The 17,082-nt window shown below is 38.2% G+C and overlaps 1 protein-coding gene across 1 annotated transcript in view; it reads left to right on the top strand.

The window, feature by feature from the left end:
- The window catches only part of CFAP99 (cilia and flagella associated protein 99), a 63,768-nt gene that overhangs the window by 34,406 nt on the left and 12,280 nt on the right, over positions 1-17,082 (top strand). Inside the window, 7 exon segments of the mRNA XM_040592495.1 lie at positions 239-304; positions 1,259-1,318; positions 5,267-5,355; positions 7,580-7,784; positions 9,531-9,672; positions 10,845-10,996; positions 16,528-16,733. Of these exon segments, the coding sequence (XP_040448429.1) occupies positions 239-304; positions 1,259-1,318; positions 5,267-5,355; positions 7,580-7,784; positions 9,531-9,672; positions 10,845-10,996; positions 16,528-16,733 (920 nt within the window).

The raw sequence follows: 17,082 nt of genomic DNA on the forward strand, positions 1-17,082 counted from the left end.
CTATCAAAGGCCTGATGCCCTATGCAAAGGATATAACCAGGCAGATGTAGAAAATCAAGACTTGCCTACTTCAAGTCTTCAGTCAGGAATGAAAATTCCTATCAATACTAAGTCAGGATTTCATTCATTGGAAACAAATGAATACACTGCTTGGGGCTGCAAGGCTTTTCTAGACAGAAAATTCTTATTGGACAATTTAAATGTACCATACTGTTTAAGCTAATTGCTTTAATTTTAGGATCTGCTCCTGAAAGCAAATGCTGACCGGTTCAGGTGTGCAACCATGAAGCCTGAAAAGAGAGAGGTATGCTACAAAGATTTTTTATTACCTAAAAATCCCCCAGTATGAAGATGAAAAATGACTGGAGTATTTAAAAATATCTCACAGTGTTTGAAAATTTTTGTTTGTTTGGGGTTAGGAGTTAAGTGCTACCATTTATAGCTGTACTGTCATTTCACATCCATATACTAACATTTGCCTCTTTGGATGCATGATGCACAATCCCCTTTTCTTATACCTCTGGTGCTGCTTTATTATTCTCCTAATTTTGAGACAAGCAGCCTTCCTGTGATGCTCCTCCAAATGGACAATTTTTCTCTAAACCCACATATTATTTTTCCATTAACTTTTATGCCACAGAGCAGCCAAGCTGAGGGAATAATGGTCCCATTCGTACAGAATTCTTGCTTTGGTTGATTTGGTTGATTCCCAATTCATAACTACGTCACCAAACTATGTATGTAATATATTCATTTCAACATCACATCTGCATATTTTATTCACTGTGTTCATCCCCATGATACCAGACACTTTCACATCAGTATCTATAGCTAACACCATGAAATTAATTTAATAACCATCAGTAGAATTCTACCACTATTTAATAATTTCATGAAGTGTGCTTTGACACCATACTTTGTCTTCCCAAGATCTATTTCAGTTAAGAGCTGAATATATTCATATATAGGCAATATTTCACAGTCAAAACATCACTTTTTTAGCATTATTTTAGTCAAGAAATTTTAGTCAATATTTGGACCTACCTTTGTATGGTCATTTGATATGAAATATTCCCACTAAGTTGGGTGTACATAGCAAGTTTTTGTGGATATAAAAATTGCAAAATATGTCCCCTATGATTGTCTGTTACACTAGATGAATATTCAAGAGTGGTTTTTGGTAAATATCTAATAATTTTGCTGATTACTTGAAAGTCTGTCTCTGATACGAAATAATGTATTTTGGTTTGAACTGCAGAACACACATGACAGTATGAACAGTAAACCGGCATTCCAGGCTCAAAAGATCCAAAGCAAGGTGAGTAACCTTTAAGGTACTGTTGTCAGATGTACTTGAAAACTTTGGAGTGAAAAACACACATGCAAATTTTGTCCTCATGCAAGCTCTACTGTAATCCCTGTTTTTACACTGAGTTCTGTGGCCAGGAGCATAGGTTGGATTGGGTCTATAGCTCATAAATTTTGACCTATGCACTATTAATAATCCACAAAGAAATGATCAGGGAACAAAAGTGTGGCTACTCCAGGAAGGAAGAGAAATGAGGAGCCAAAGGTAATTAAAGCACAGGCAGTGCCCTCACCAACCAGGCTGTTGGTGACAAGGTCATAACAGCAAGGTTATCTGAACGTGACAAGGTCAACGGTAGTGACAGGTTCTGCTGACAGCAAGTCATTCTTAGACAAAGCAAGGAAGCAAGTCAGGTCTGGGGTCCACCAGGAAGTCCAGTCAGGAGATAAGGCTACAACAGCAACCCAGGTCCATGACAGCAGGAGACAGAACTGGAGAGACAACTAGGAGCAGAATTACCTCCAGCATAACGGGAAAGGACTGAAACTCATATGTGAGCTGAGGTGGGGCTCCCAGACCAGTGAGCAGAGGGTGTAAGTGGAGGTCCTGGGTGAGGCTGGCAAGGGCAATTAAGACCTCTTGGTTCCCTGAGGACCCAACAGGTAGGTTGTGTGCAATTGCGCTATGTAACCTTACTGCCTCAAATGTACTTTCAATTATAAAGGGAGAAGTTTCTGTGTAAAATTATAAGGTCTGACAATAGTCCACAGGAAAGAAAATAATTTTAAAGCCCTGGTGTAAGAACTCAGCACAGGGACAGAAGAATCTTCTGTCTGTAAATCACTGTTTCAAAATGAGATCCTAAAGAATGCTGAGCAATCATTTCATCTAATGACTGTCTGATACACAATATGCAGTCAGTCTGGATGTTTGTCTTGTTTCCTTTAGGCACATACTGAGGTCATAAAATCCACTATACTGATTGCTTCTCTGCTAGGATTTCCAAGGGACAGAGAATTGTAAACATGGAAAATGGGCTATTCAGCCTTAATGGTATAACACATGAAAACTCCCACTGCTATTTCTGCAATAACTGTACTGCAGATAATCTTAAGTCTTACATCATTCAATCTGTCATCTTTCGTTTGTTTCAAGTTCATATGCAGAATAATGTAGTGTGGAAGCTGTGCTTGTATGTCACAAGTATCTTGTGAGCAGCTCCACCTACTCTTTAAAAAACCTACATATTTAGGTACAGCTCATACACACTGGAAAGACTGATTCCCTGCTTGGGGAACTGGGCATCTGGCTACTATTTCTAAAGCATATGTAGCCTTTATCACATGCTGAAGTTTTCTTTAATAACAGTGTCACCTACTCGGTCTGCTTGTTTACAATCTAGCAGTATTTAAATTACAGGAAAATGGCTAGATCCTAGTTCCTTCTGTACTGGAAAGGGGGGGGGGGGGGGGGGGGGCGGGGATAACACACGACACGACCAGGAAACATTCACATAGTTAACCCAAACATGCATGACCTGTAATTATGTGGGCTTAGTTCAAGACTTTTCTGATAATGTCAAATACTGAAACCTTAGTGCAGACTAATGAAAGTCAAACCATCTGCCTAAATTGCATAAAGAAAATATGGATCTGGCATCTTACGGCATTGATCAGGGCCATTTCTAACATGTGCTAGTATCTTCTCTAGGAGTATGATCAGTTTTATCTCATCTAAACACATTTGACTTAAAGGTTGGTTATGTGGTATTCAGGATGCTGCTATAACTTTCAGGCTGAGATAGGTATATCATTATTGACTTTTAAAATACTTTCTGTTCCTGTTGCCTTCCTGCCTGTGCAATTCTGTGAGTAGAAAATCCTGAGGAAGGTTTATCCAAGTTGTATAAATAAGTTTATCATCTGTCCTCAAATTAGTGAAATTATATAATACTTTAACCAACTGTTTTTCCTTTCCTCCTTTTAGAACACCCACAGTATATTAAATATATATTTTTTCCATTTCAGACACACTTATTATGTGCGGCAGCAATTATTTCTCATTCCTGTTACAAAATATCTATTCATTTTTTTCACTGGAAAAATGAGATGGTACAAATGCATCAGCACTCTGTCTCAGTCTGCCTCGCTCATATCAGGCCTTGCTGAGCCATTGTATGTTCATTAGGTGGCTATAGTGGACACAATTTTTTTCCAGAAGAATTACAGTGTTCTGTGATTTTCCTGATTATTTCCATTTTCTCACCTTGAAAAAAGGGAAGATATCTCACAACAGGAAGACAACGAGTAAAATTCAAAACTTCCTGGATACCACATGACATAGAAGAATCTATTCAGTTATTTTACTTATACCTGCCTGCATGTATCTTGGGAGTCCTAGTTATTGTGCATATAGGAGCTGTCATATTTCTGTTTAATTTTCATACAGTCATATTCCTGTTTAGTAAATTGGGAAACTGAATTTAAAGGTGTTTCCATAATCATTCTTAGTTCAGTTCTGTATCCAAATTATAGTTAGCCAATACAAAATATGAAATCTGTATACACAAGTAATTGCCAAAAATTTCTACTTGTGTCAGAGAAAATGTCTAAGTAGACATTTCATACATAGTATAGTGTATAAAATACAGACTGTAGAGGGAATGTTCATATAATGCAAAAGACTTTGAGAAGAGTAGACCAAAAGGAAGGAAGAACATCATTAATCATTAAGGACAGTAAGTATAGTGAGTCATACAAAAGGAATAAAATACATTGTTTTGGATTATTTTCCTAAATTCTTCAAGTTATCATTTTGTCAAGAAACAGGTAATTAGTTTTTATCCATTAACATGTGTCATCTGTGTGGAAAACACAGTAATTCTACTTGGTGAATTTCTAGGTGATAGCATGTGTTTGTTATCCTTAACCTACCTAATTAATATCAATCATAAACCATCCTTTTTCTACTTAGCTTATTTATTTCAGGAGACTGCAGTACATATTTGTGCATACAATATTTGCAGCATATAGCTTGAGTGATTCTGTGCATCTGTTTCTCAGCCACTCTTTAAGCTGTTAATTTGGAATTTAAATACATGCTTGGATTCTGAACACAAAACTTGTCTGGATTTAGGTCAAACGTGTCATGACTAAGCTTTGTTTTCTGCAGGAATGATCCCAGTTCTTATCCCACCAGCACTACATTGCCTCAGTTCAGATCAGGTCTCTTACACTCTTCAAAGGTGATACATTTTTTCTGAATAGCCTGTTTGGGTAGGGACCATTTTTAACTGCGAAAGAGGTTGATCCTTTCCTCCCTTAGTATTTAGATGTTGTATGGGAGTTGGTCCTAAGGCAATACTTTGAAGAATTGTGAAGCAGCCACAGGATCTAGTCCAAGTCACACTGTGAGGCCTGAAAGTCACTGACAACTGTACTTCATTTCTACTATCTAGACAATGAATATAGCAATTGGTGATGCCATTTGTCTTAGAAATATTTTGAAGTTATAATAGTGATTATTTGTAAAACACTTCTGAAACCTTCCTGTGAGAGGTAGTGCTTATTTTTTACTTTAATGGTTTTGGCTAACTTCCTGTCTTTTAGAGAAGCAGTTTATTTTCTTTGTCCAAAGCAGATGGAATCTGTGTACACTACGTATATGAGCACTGAAAAAAATTAAAGGAAGTGAACACATTCTATGGGATTTGACATGGTCCAAGAGTGATTACAAATTTATAATCCACTTGGGAGACTTTGCTGATTTCTTAAGCTGCTTGAGTGGTTTATGAACAGCATGCAATTTCATTGTGAATGTCAGATTAATGTTAGATGAATGCTTTAAGCAAAATTTATGCTGTCTTAGGTCGATTTATTTAACCCATTGAAATGTGTTTATACTCTGTTTTATGGTTTACATTACTAACTATAGTATATACATTCCCTTTTCTGACAGATTGACAATATACCTATTAAATTAAATGCTGCAGCTATTTTAAGAGAGGATGCCCTCTATCAGCGGAAAATGGAACAGGAGCTCAAGAGGTACAATCATGCTTCCTTCTCAGATTACTTTTCACGTCCCTGGATACAGAATAATTAACCACATAAAAAATAATTGAGTAAATTCCAGGTAAACTAAAGTAATGGATCTGTTGTGAGACATTAGGAAGCTATTCTGTAAACAGAGTTAACAATTAAAGAGAATAGTGGACTGAAATGAAACTCTATATTAAAGTCATTGTTTTACTGTAGATGCTATAGAGTGTGACCATGCCAGATTTAGCACTTCGGCTAGTGCCCAGTGGCAAAGTCCAATAAGGATCACTTGTTACATTTATTGTAATTCCCCAGAATAAATAATGACCCAAATACACATCTATTTCTGTGTCCATTATAAAAGACACAAATATATTAAGCAAAATAATTTCATGTATCTCCATTTTCTTCAATGGTTTGTGGTCAACTACATGCCAAATTTGATACTTGCAGTTGTTTATATGTATATAAAAATGCCTGTCCATTTCTGTTACAGTAAGATAGGGAGGACTACAAGTGTGCTGCTCCACAAGGCAGGAGCTGTGAGTGACAGCAGGGCATGTAGGGACAGCGTCCTCACTGACAGCAGCTCAGTTCCGTAGTACCCTGGCAAGGCAGTGGAGCAAATCCAGGGACAGACAGCAGGGTCAGCCAACAGTCCAATGATTGTTCAGATGAGTCCGTAGTGACAAGTCAGGGCCGAGGTCAAGCCAGGAAGCCAAGTCAACAAGGCAGGGTCAACAAGGTACTAGGCTGGGTGCAGGCACACCTACAGCGTAGCTTAGGCAAGGACAAAGGCTGTTAACATCAGCGTAAATGTGGCTCCCAGGAAAAAACTCGAAACACACAACAGGGCTTTTCTTAGCTCTTCCTCACACAGTTCTTTTCACTCCAGTCAGATCCAACGTTCTGCAGTTGCACTGCAACAGAGCTGTCTTTGAACACAAGCAACTAAATCCTAGGCAGGGGCGAGGAATGAGAGGTTGCAGGTCCTTTTGGTGTACTTAGGACTCTAAGGAATCCTGACATAAGGATTCATCTGACATAAGGAATCCTTATTCAGCAGCATAGGTTTTCAGCAGACATCAACTAGGGAGAGGGTGACTCCTGAATGGCCACTGCAGGCTGTATTCTATAGCTAGAATTTCAGAACATTTTCACTAATAATTTTAACAAAGATAAAACCTATATCATGTCATCTTGATTTAGTATTATTTCTAATCCACCTGACTTAGCAGGCTAAGCGCTAAATATTGTTAGCGTTTTAAGTGCCAGAATGACTGCCTAAGAATGGATTTGGTCTTTGGACCTAGAAAATTTTGGTATATGGATCAGGATTCTAACAGTAAGATATGCATCACTCAGGTTCTGTTATAAGTTATGTATGTATATTGAGGTTCTTTTGTATTATATATGATACTGTTCACTCTATCAGGCAGAATTCTGTTCCACTCAGCAAAGGAATATTTTCACTATATCTTAACACTATTTTATATTAATGAGTTTTAATCTTCAGCTGCATTTAACACACAACAGATACATAGAGATATTTATCTGCATTGGAGAGCAGCAGTAAGGCACCATTCACTGCATTTTTGTGTCTCTGCCCTAGTTCTTGGCTCATTCACTCCTCTGCTGCAGGACTTTGATGGGCCTGCCCTAGGGCTTTGCTATGCTTTTCTCTCTCATCCAAGCACAAAAAAATAAGAATGTGTCTTTGCTTAATAGCTGAATACTTCTTTGCCTCATTACAACAATATTAATTGACAAAATACAAAACAGAAGTAGAATTAAGCAGAATATTTTTTAGTTCTCTATGTTGAAGTGGCCAAGCAGATTGCCAAAGAGAAAAGCTATTCTTTCTACCTCTATACAAAGTAAAGTTCTAAGAAAATGTACATACTTTCAGCCTGATTCTCCCCACTCCTTATGAGAATCCATAAGTTAGCTAAAGTTTGCCCTCTCTTGGCCCTTTGTTTTACTGAAAACTTTCAGATCCATGCTCTCATGCACATTCTTCCAGCCTAGCTTTCCCAGGCTTTCCACGTATTAGAAACATCTCTTAGACAGGAATTAAAATATATCTGTCAAACTTTGAAATGATCACCTATTTTCTCTGCAGAGATCAAACACCTTATATCACAACAAGCTACTAGAAATGTTTTATGAACCCTGGCAGGGCTGCAGAGCCAGATCCCTAGAATCATATACTCTTTTCTTTCCCTTGCAGAATTGAAAATTTACTACGAGGGGCTGGAGACCCATCTGAATTCTTGAAATGGCAAAAACAGATGCGTGGAAAAGATTTGGAAGAACAGCTGGCTGAAATAGAGTGTAGGAGGCTTCAAGGGAAACTGAGTCACGAAGAGGCAGTTCTAGCCCGTCAGAATGTAATTCAAGAAAATAAGAAGAAAGCTGAGCTAATGAGAGAAGAGGTAATACATACAGCATGGCTCAAATTTTGCTTACATTCAATCAGCGCGAAGCATACCACAGATGACACCTACTTTAAGAAGGTGTAAAAGTTCTATACAGTGTCTTTACTCCCTGGAGTCTGCAAACAATGGAAAAACAATTATATAACTTTCAGATGCAGCAATGCTTATACATTAAAGTACTTTTTTAAAGTGTTTGATTTACTTGATAACACTTGCAAAGTAAATTAAATAAAACAGGAGGTTAGAGCATTCTCCCCTATATTCCTGTCATTGTGCATATGCTTTTTGAACAGATACTGAGATACTAAGCACAATTTGCAGTGAAATCAGCACTATATGACTAATTTCATTATTTTGTTAAAATGAGAGCCACAAATATAAAATAATTTGTTTTCTTAAACTAATATAATTCAATTTACTTTGTATTATCTGACATACCTAGATGTCTCTTAGGGAAAATTGAGGCAGAGTGCCCTCTTTGGATCTGTATATATGGAAAACTGAATATTTATGCCAAGAAGTACTTTCACACAGTTTCCAATATGGCAAATCACAGCAAAACATTGCTAGATCTTTTCATTATTTCCCCAAAGTCACATTTACATTTTTCCAGTGCTTTTCCTATAAACAAACAAGTGACCTAGAAATAACTAATACTGTAATTTTAAAATTTTTCATAGCCACTATGACAGATTTTTCTATTAACCCAGTTTGCTGCTATGCCCTGTAGGCCAGTCAGTATTTTTCTCTTGGCCACCTCTCACAGATGTCTCTGCAGTGTCTCAGCGACTTAAGATGGTACCACAAATGTACCAGATTTTCATAAAGGCCATGCTGCAAAAGGGAAACCTGATTAATGAGTCCCTTTTCTGTCCTATAGAGTCTTTCAGTCTTTTGGGGCATTGAATCTTTATATAAGTCTGTTTAGACAGGCTGTAGCAAGAACTTAAAGTGAACCCCCTATCTACAACTGACCACAGTGTGATTGCTCACACCCATTCCAAAGTTATTGTAATTATTATATTCACCTCAATTTCAGAGCATATACGTTTTATCTGTTAACAGAAATGTCCCAATATGTATAAATTTGGGGATGCGCAAATCAGACTTGCTCTAACGTTAGCAATTCCAGGCAGCTCCCTTCACTTCTCAATAGATGCCAGCAGGGCACTTCATCCACATGTAGATCTCCAGAAGTACTGAGCACCAATTCCCCTTTCACCAACATCTGTCATTCTGGCCCTCTTCCTTCTTTTAAAACTCTAGTCTTCCATCTGAAACAGAAAGTACAGTAAGGAATCTAGTTTGGGAAAGTCCAGTTTCCTGCTTCTCATTCGTTTCCTCTGACAAAGAAAGAAACATAATAGCCAAAAGTGGACTTTTGTATGTTATAGAGATATGACTTAGGACCAATATCCTGCAGACCACAACCAGCTGTTAGCCCTTTTCTTGGTATCTCCAGATCCAGAGATGGCTTTTTTGGTCTGCTTATAGAAACATGTAGGAGGGAATCCTGGGAAATAGCACTGCAAATGTTATGAAGGTCTGTTGTGGGTAAATAAATATAGAGAGGGGAGCTTAAATCTGGGTCTCTATGTTGTCCCCAGCCAATGTCCTTTGCTACTGTTGTGGATGATGTAATACTCTGAATCCAATTGTTCTTGCCCTATTTCAGTTGATTTGAGGCACTCGGATCACCAGTTATAAGGAGTTTTATTCACCTGTTGTTTTTTTTTAATTTAGAAAGCAGAGCTGATGCAGCAATATGCAGGGAAACGTCTACAGGAACAGAAAGAAATGAGAGAGCTGGTGGAGCAAGTCGTGGAAGGACACAAGAATGCAAAGCAAGCGAAAGTAAAACTCCAGAAATACAAACAGCAGATAGGTATTTATATACTGCCAGTAAAATAAGAGATTATGTCAAATGTCCCCGGATTACTTCATGATTCTTTTAGCGGGCCAATTACAATTTTTACAGAAAGGAAAGGGAAGTTGAGGCCATGCATGCCAATGAATGCATGAATACATAATCCAATAATAAGTTGGTCATAGGTAGATCAGAAACTCTAAGCTACTAGTCATGGGAATTACTTTTGTTTAGAAGGAAGAAATACAGCACTGACGTTTTGCAACTAGTTTCCCTTCCATCTAAAAATAGCATATGTGAATAACTCTACTTTTTGTCAAATTAAGTTATGAAGCTCAGATTCTTGTGATTCATATCATTATGAGAGGATTTGCCTAGCAACCACTGTGAAAAAATCATGGCTCAAGATTATTGTCTTCTCCAGAGAAGACAGTCCAGAGAAGAAGACCATAGCTAAGGAAAGAAAACACATCTCCTAGAAGGACAGTGTCACAAGGGAGAAGGATGTATCACCTCCAAGACAGACCAGTCATTAGGATGAAGGGAAATAATGTTACTCATCCTCTGCTATTTTTAAAGAAAATTCTTCAGTTAATGCATTAGCTAATGAAGTCCAGGGAGAAGGCTGCGTGGCATGGCTGTACATATTGCAATGCAATGCTGTGTTAACATCTACTGTATGAACAGGCTACCTCTAGTTGTGCATATTTTGGTGAGCAGACATTTCTCCATTTGTGTGTCTCCATACTTGTATCAGTAAGGATTGAGGAAGGCAGAGGGTGGTAGCCACTCTGAAATGGGCTAGCAAAGCCTACTGGCCTTTGCAATTCAGTGGTTTCTAGGATATAAGTAGCTTGAAAAATGATGAATATTTGCCGTCGTATAATATCTTTTTATTAAATAATGAAACAGTATGCATAAATTAGAACAGAAATTACAAAGCAGTAATTCAAAGAGTCTGCTTTATCTATGTGTATAGTATGTTTATGTGCTCAATAGAATGATAGATAGTGGAGGTGGGAAGAACTCATTTGTTTCTCTAATCATTCCTCCCACCAATACCAGACTGTTCCCTCAAGTACCTTTAGATCAGTATTATCATTATTCACAAATGCATATGAATTTTCCTCCAGATGGACTATTTGTTAAAATGTGCAACTAGCTAACAAAGATTAGTTCTTATCTTTCAGTTCAGAAAGTTTGTGAAGAAAATAGAGAACTTCTTCAGCAAGCTTTAGAAGAAGAGGAAGAGAAGCTTAGGAAAAGATATGAATTAATTCAACAAATAAGAGCTATTGAGTCTTTACCAAGCATCAGACATAAGTTTGTTGATTTAACAGAGGTAAGTTCAAAAAGAAAACCTACCGTTTTTACATAAATTCATATTGCGTATGTTTCACACCTACAGAGGAATTGTGTACTGCATGAAGAAATACCACTGTCTGGATGCACAGCGTTAAGTGCAGAGTGACCCCATGACACAAAGAGTAGACTTGAACTGGAAATTTCACAAAGTTTATAAAATTAAAATTTTACTAGGAATAATATTCTGATGTAAGTGAAATCTTAGTCCCCTTGAACTTTCTCTGAGTTTTGCCAATTGGATCTGGGTTTTCCTGTGTCTTTCAAAAAGAGACTGTCAAGTGATTACAAGTGATGTTCTGTCCACCTGCACAAACTCATAGATTTGTCTGTCCTGGGTAAGGGCTGAATGAACACAAAGTTTGGACTGATGTACAGTTGTTCATATTGCCGTGGTGATTGCCATGGTAATTAGTGAATTTAATTTCCTTTGCTTTCAAAACTGTCAAACATTCAGGTACATGAAAGAGATTGTCAAGAGAACCCCAAATCTGCTGAATTGTTATGCATGTACTGTGCAAATGACGTGTATGTCTGGTTAGGTTTACAGTAAATGTATCCCAGACTTCTTAGACTTACTGTTGATGCACAGCAACTGATATACCTGAGACTGGGCTTTGCAACACCCACTTTTGCAGAGTTTACAGACTTGGACAGCATCTGGAAATCTGTTATCTTACCACTAAATCAGAAGCAGATTAGCTGAAAATAGTCTTCCATTTTTCTTACCCACCCTGAAAGAAGAATAACATGGAATGAGATAAAATGATACTAGCAGTTTAAAATAGAATCCTTTTGGGTTTTACTTCCCTTTCTTTTTCAAATGAAGTTTTCAAATGAAGATCACGAAGTAAAAAATTTCTGCTAGTCTGCAGAAAGCATACACAAGGAACAGGTAGGTCTTCCTTCAATGGGGCTGTTGGAACAGTCATTATGTTGCTTTGGTTTTATCTCCTGCTTCTATGAACAGAACTGAGCCATTCATTGACTCCAAAGCTACCTACTATCTCTGCAGCCACCATATAGATCCCCCATCTCATTTATCAGATTTTAAAATATATTTAACGTTAAAGAGCAAAATAAGTGAATAAGAATAAAATCGGTTTCCCAGATGTCCCGTCCTCCTTCACACTCTTTGGCTGCCTTTATGGCTGCTGCCATCACTTCTCTTCCAGCCAAAGGCAGCAATCCTCTTTTTTCAAACCCAGACTCACTCCACCCATTTGTAGAGAAATATTACTGAACCAGAATGGAAGAAGCAGGGGGAAGAGGGAAGAGTACAAAGAACTACTGTACACCACAGATACTGTAAACCGTGTGCATGGAAATGCCGAAAGGTACTGCAATTTATAGGTCTTTTACTGCTTCAGATAGAGTTACACATTGTGTCAACCCTAAACACAGCCCTTAGCATAGTCTCACTGCACATTTGTTACCCTGATGATTCAGTCACAAGATGTAGGCTGCAAAGACACAGTGGTATGATGTAGCTGGATGTGGAAATATCATTACTTTTTCAATCACAACAACTGTAAAATGGTGTGCAGGCTCTTATTCAAGAAAATGAAGGTGACTGGAATGTCAGTACTTTCTTATTTTTGAACCTAGTTCACTTATTGTCACTTACAGTGGCTGTCAACTCTCACATAGAGCTACCACTGAAATACTGTTTGTTTCTAGGTACATAACGTGGCTTTAAATATGTTTTCCCACCTAGTTCATCTCAAAAGACAAAACAGAAAAACACAGCAGGTTTCAAGTCATATATGAAAAATTCATTCAAAATCCAAGCTGATCCTATTTGTAAGGCTATTAAAGTATAAGGATGCTGAAAATGGAGTGGCCATACAGGTCATATTGCAAATACAAAAGAATGGACCTGAATGATATGGGTGGACCGTTAGATGGATAAGAAATTGGCTGGATGACCGCATCCAGAGTTAAAGTCAATGGCTCAATGTCCAAATGGAAACCAGTAATGAGTGGTGTCCCTCAAGGGCCCATACTGGGACCAGTAATATTTAATATCTTCCCTCATAACACATATAGTGGGATTAAGTGCACCCTCAGCAAGTTTACAGATGAAACAAAGTTGGGTGGTGCAGTTGATAGACTTGAGGAAAAGGACCTTGACAGGCTTGAGGAGTGGGCCCATGTGAACCTCATGAAGTTCAGCAAGGCCAAGTGCAAGGTCCTGCACCTGGGTCAGGGCAATCCTCAGTATCAATACAGGCTGGGGGATGAATTAATTGAGAGTGGCCCTGCAGAGAAGGACTTGGGGACATTGGTAGATGAAAAATTTAATAAGAGCTGGCAATGTGTGCTTGCAGCTCAGAAAGCCAGTCATATCCTGGGCTGCATCCAAAGAAGCACGGCCAGCAGGCTGAGGGAGCTGATACTCCCCCTCTACACTGCTCTTGTGAGACCCCCACCTGGGGTACTGCATCCAGTTCTGGGGTCCCCAGCACAAGAAAGACATGGACCTGTTAGAGCAGGTCCAGAGGCGGGCCACAAAAATGATCAGAGGATTGGAAAATAATTCTGTCAAGAAAGGCTGGAGAGAGGATTGTTCAGCCTGGAGAAGAGAAGGCTCCAGGGAGACCCTATTGCAGCCTTTCAGTATATGAAGGAGCTTATAAGAAAGATGGAGAAAAATGTTTTACCAAGACCCATACTGACAGGACGAAGGGCAACAGTTTGAAGCTGAAAGAGGATAGATTTAGATTGGACATAAGGAAGAAATTTTTTACAATGAGGGTGATGAGCCACTCAAAAAGATTGCTCAGAGAAGCTGTGGCTGCCCCCTCCCTGGCAGTGTTCAAGGCCAGGCTGGATGGGGCTTGGAGCAACATGGTCTAGTGGAAGGCATCCCTGCCCATGGCAGGGGGCTGGAGCTAGATGATCTTTAAAGGTCTCTTCCAACCCAAACCATTCTGTGATTCCCTTATACTCACTATTACAGTAGCACTCTGAGTGAATTAGCCCACTTTTGGTGATAGCTTGCCCTGTTTTTTTCTTTCTACAGAAGTCTTTTTCAGGCTTAGAGAAATTAAGTATGTGTCCATAAAATTCTCATTCATTCTCATAATTTTTGATGTACCAGTTCTTCCCTTGATGGCACTTAAGTTTCTTGAACACCAGTATTATCTACCGCACGAGTATAGGACTTTTCATATTTTAGGAACCACTTCACTGTGTTCGCTGAGTATTTTGGAAATTCAGACACTCAAAAAATTCAGCCTCTGCCATTCTATGCTTCTAGGAAATTCTCTTCCTTAGACCTTTTTGGTATCTGCTTGACATGCTCAAACACTACCAGTGGTATATAAGCCCCGTTGCAAAACATTTTCCTTTCACTTCCTGTCAAGTGAATTTGATGGTCATTGACTAGTTTAAATTAGAGACAAGGTATTATAGCACTTGCTATTTGCAAATTCACTCTAGATTGAAATCTGAGAAGGAGATAAATTAACATCTACTGTTTCAGTAACCTATGATAATACACATTTTTCAAAAGCATGCAAAAATGAAGGCTGCTTAATATTGAACTATTTTATCTATCTTCTGCTGATGCTACTGGTGACCATTGTTTAGGTCATGTTTGGTACACATGAGGAGCATGAAAGGAGAAACCACTGAGCCAAAACTGGAGTCAGACTTTAGATGAAAAAACAGTGAGGATCTCTTCTTACTAACTAAAGGAGCTTTAGAAAGAGAAGCTATGGGGACAAAAACTGCAGGAGAGACTCTTGCAAATCTTGGAGGAGTTCCCAGGGATGGCTACCCAAGGCATTGTCTTCTTCACTGACAAGCTTCTATCATTAGATTCTCCAGACTAACTCAATAATAATCCCTCTTAAGCATTAACATTGCAGCAGCAGAGAGCCAAGCCTGGTTATTTGTTGTATTTTGTGGGTTTGTTGCCCCTGCTTACCCCTGCCTTGCCTTACTGTTCTATTCATCTCTCTTGGCTTTCCTTCTGTTTCATGCACCCACCGCTCTGAACAGCCAGAGAATGATCACTGGAGGATGAGTGATTGACTAGGCTGCTTAGAAGGCATCTCAGATCAGAAAAAAGGGACCAGACCCAGGTCAATTCTTGCAGCCAAACTGACAATCTGAGCATCTATCTATGACAAAGCATCCTTCTCTCTTCTTTTTTTTTTTTTTTTCCCTTCCCCTTCATGTTCTGTTTTGTGAAAAGCTCAAAAGCAGAAAGGCAACTACTATTCTGTCAACAGCCCACTCAGTATTTAATGCAAGGGCTTTTTTTCCCTGCTGAAAAGGATTGCTTGAAGAAATGAAGGCTCTTTAACAGAATAATTTCTCTCCATTAAAAGGATTGTAATGAGTTTTACTTATATGTGTTTATCATTACCACTTAATTTCAGGCTGAGAAGGACGCTTTGGAGGAGCAGTTGTTCTTTTGGATTCCACACACTCCCCACACACCCCTTCATCCTTTCCAAACTTTATCATTAGTTTTCTGTCACTAGTTCTATGGAACTAAGTAGACCAAGGTCTGTGTGATTAAATCCTAACCAGCGTTAGGATTAACTCTTAATGTTATACAACTGTATAGCAAGAGTCATGTTGGCATCTTGACTTCCTGCACCCATGCCACAGTACAAAATACACACCAAAGATATGTACCAAAACTATGTTAAGATAGACAAAAGAATATTAGTTGAGGTGAAACAGATTAAATTTTGCAAAGAAAGTTATACAGAAGTTCAGTATTTATGTAGGTTTATGCAAGTTTTCCATATATGCAGATGTGTACATGTGTAGACTTAGAGAAAGGGAGAGTGTATGTAAGAGCAAGGGCCAAAAACTTCAAGTGTTCACAAATCTGTTTAGAAATTATCTGCCTTCGTATGCAAACTAAGGTGCAGAAGTTTGTCATTGCATCTCAGAATCCGGCTCATTGTCACTCTCATTGTAAAGTGGATATTAAAAAGCCTTCATTAAACATTCAGATTTGAATATTTTAACTTTGGGCATTAAGATCTGAATTTCCTGGGTACAAAGCATTTTTTAGTCCTGATCTTTTCAGCTAAAAATAGTAGATGCCATCATAGATCATATTCATACTTTGAAAATAGATACATACAAAAAAATGCATGTTTTTTTAGTGTAAAGTTTGTTCTGGTTTGACAAATTAAAAAAAATGCACTTTTAAACACTGTAAAACTTCAAAAGTCTAATTAAAACTAGAAGTCAACTAGAATTTATTTGGACAACAAATATGTTGGATTTATGATTAGTCTACTGTATTTTTCAATGCTTTCATTAAATGTTTTATGAGCCTTGTGTTTTTACCAATAATATAGATAAGCTCTGCACCCTAAAAACAGCTTGTAAATAGCAGGTTGGGGCCATCCCTATATTTCTTGAAGTCAAAATATATTCAGCAGGATTTGGAACACAATCAAAGTATTCTGGTTTTACTCATTTACTCTCCCCTTGGTATTTACAGTGTTATTTAAACCTGTATTTCATGTTCTTTAGACTGGGGGCCATGGTTTAATTTGTGAAATGTCAATAGTGGAACTACGTGAACGCCTCGCTCTACTCAGAGAAGCACAGAAGGCAGCAGAGGAAGAGAAGAGAGAGCAGATAATTCATGAAAAACAAGCTAAGGAACAACTTCTTCTAGACAAACTGGACCAGATTTCCCTATTCAGAGCAGAACGTGGACGAGCAGCTGCTTTAAAGTCAGTATAAAACAACATGTGACATTTAAGACATTGCAACTTTGTTAATATTTTGCTAGCCCCTTGAGAAAAACAAGTAGAGGCAAAATACTTCCCTTTTATAAGACAGTATGACTTTTGTCAAGGGTTACACTGGGGCCAGGATTTCCTTTTTATTCTTGAAAATAATTTGCATCATATTTAACAAATCTTTTTCATCATTTATGGCTGGAGACACTCCGTAGGCTAGCGTTGACAGTATTGCCCCAGGATTCAGTGCCAATATTACATATTGAGAAAGAAGTTCTGCTTTTCTTCTGTTCCTTTTCAGCTAATCAGAACTAATTTGATGTTATTAGAATCATTCCAG

The sequence above is a fragment of the Falco naumanni genome, chromosome 1 (genome assembly GCF_017639655.2).
Source record: "Falco naumanni isolate bFalNau1 chromosome 1, bFalNau1.pat, whole genome shotgun sequence".
Taxonomy (NCBI): Eukaryota; Metazoa; Chordata; class Aves; order Falconiformes; family Falconidae; genus Falco; species Falco naumanni.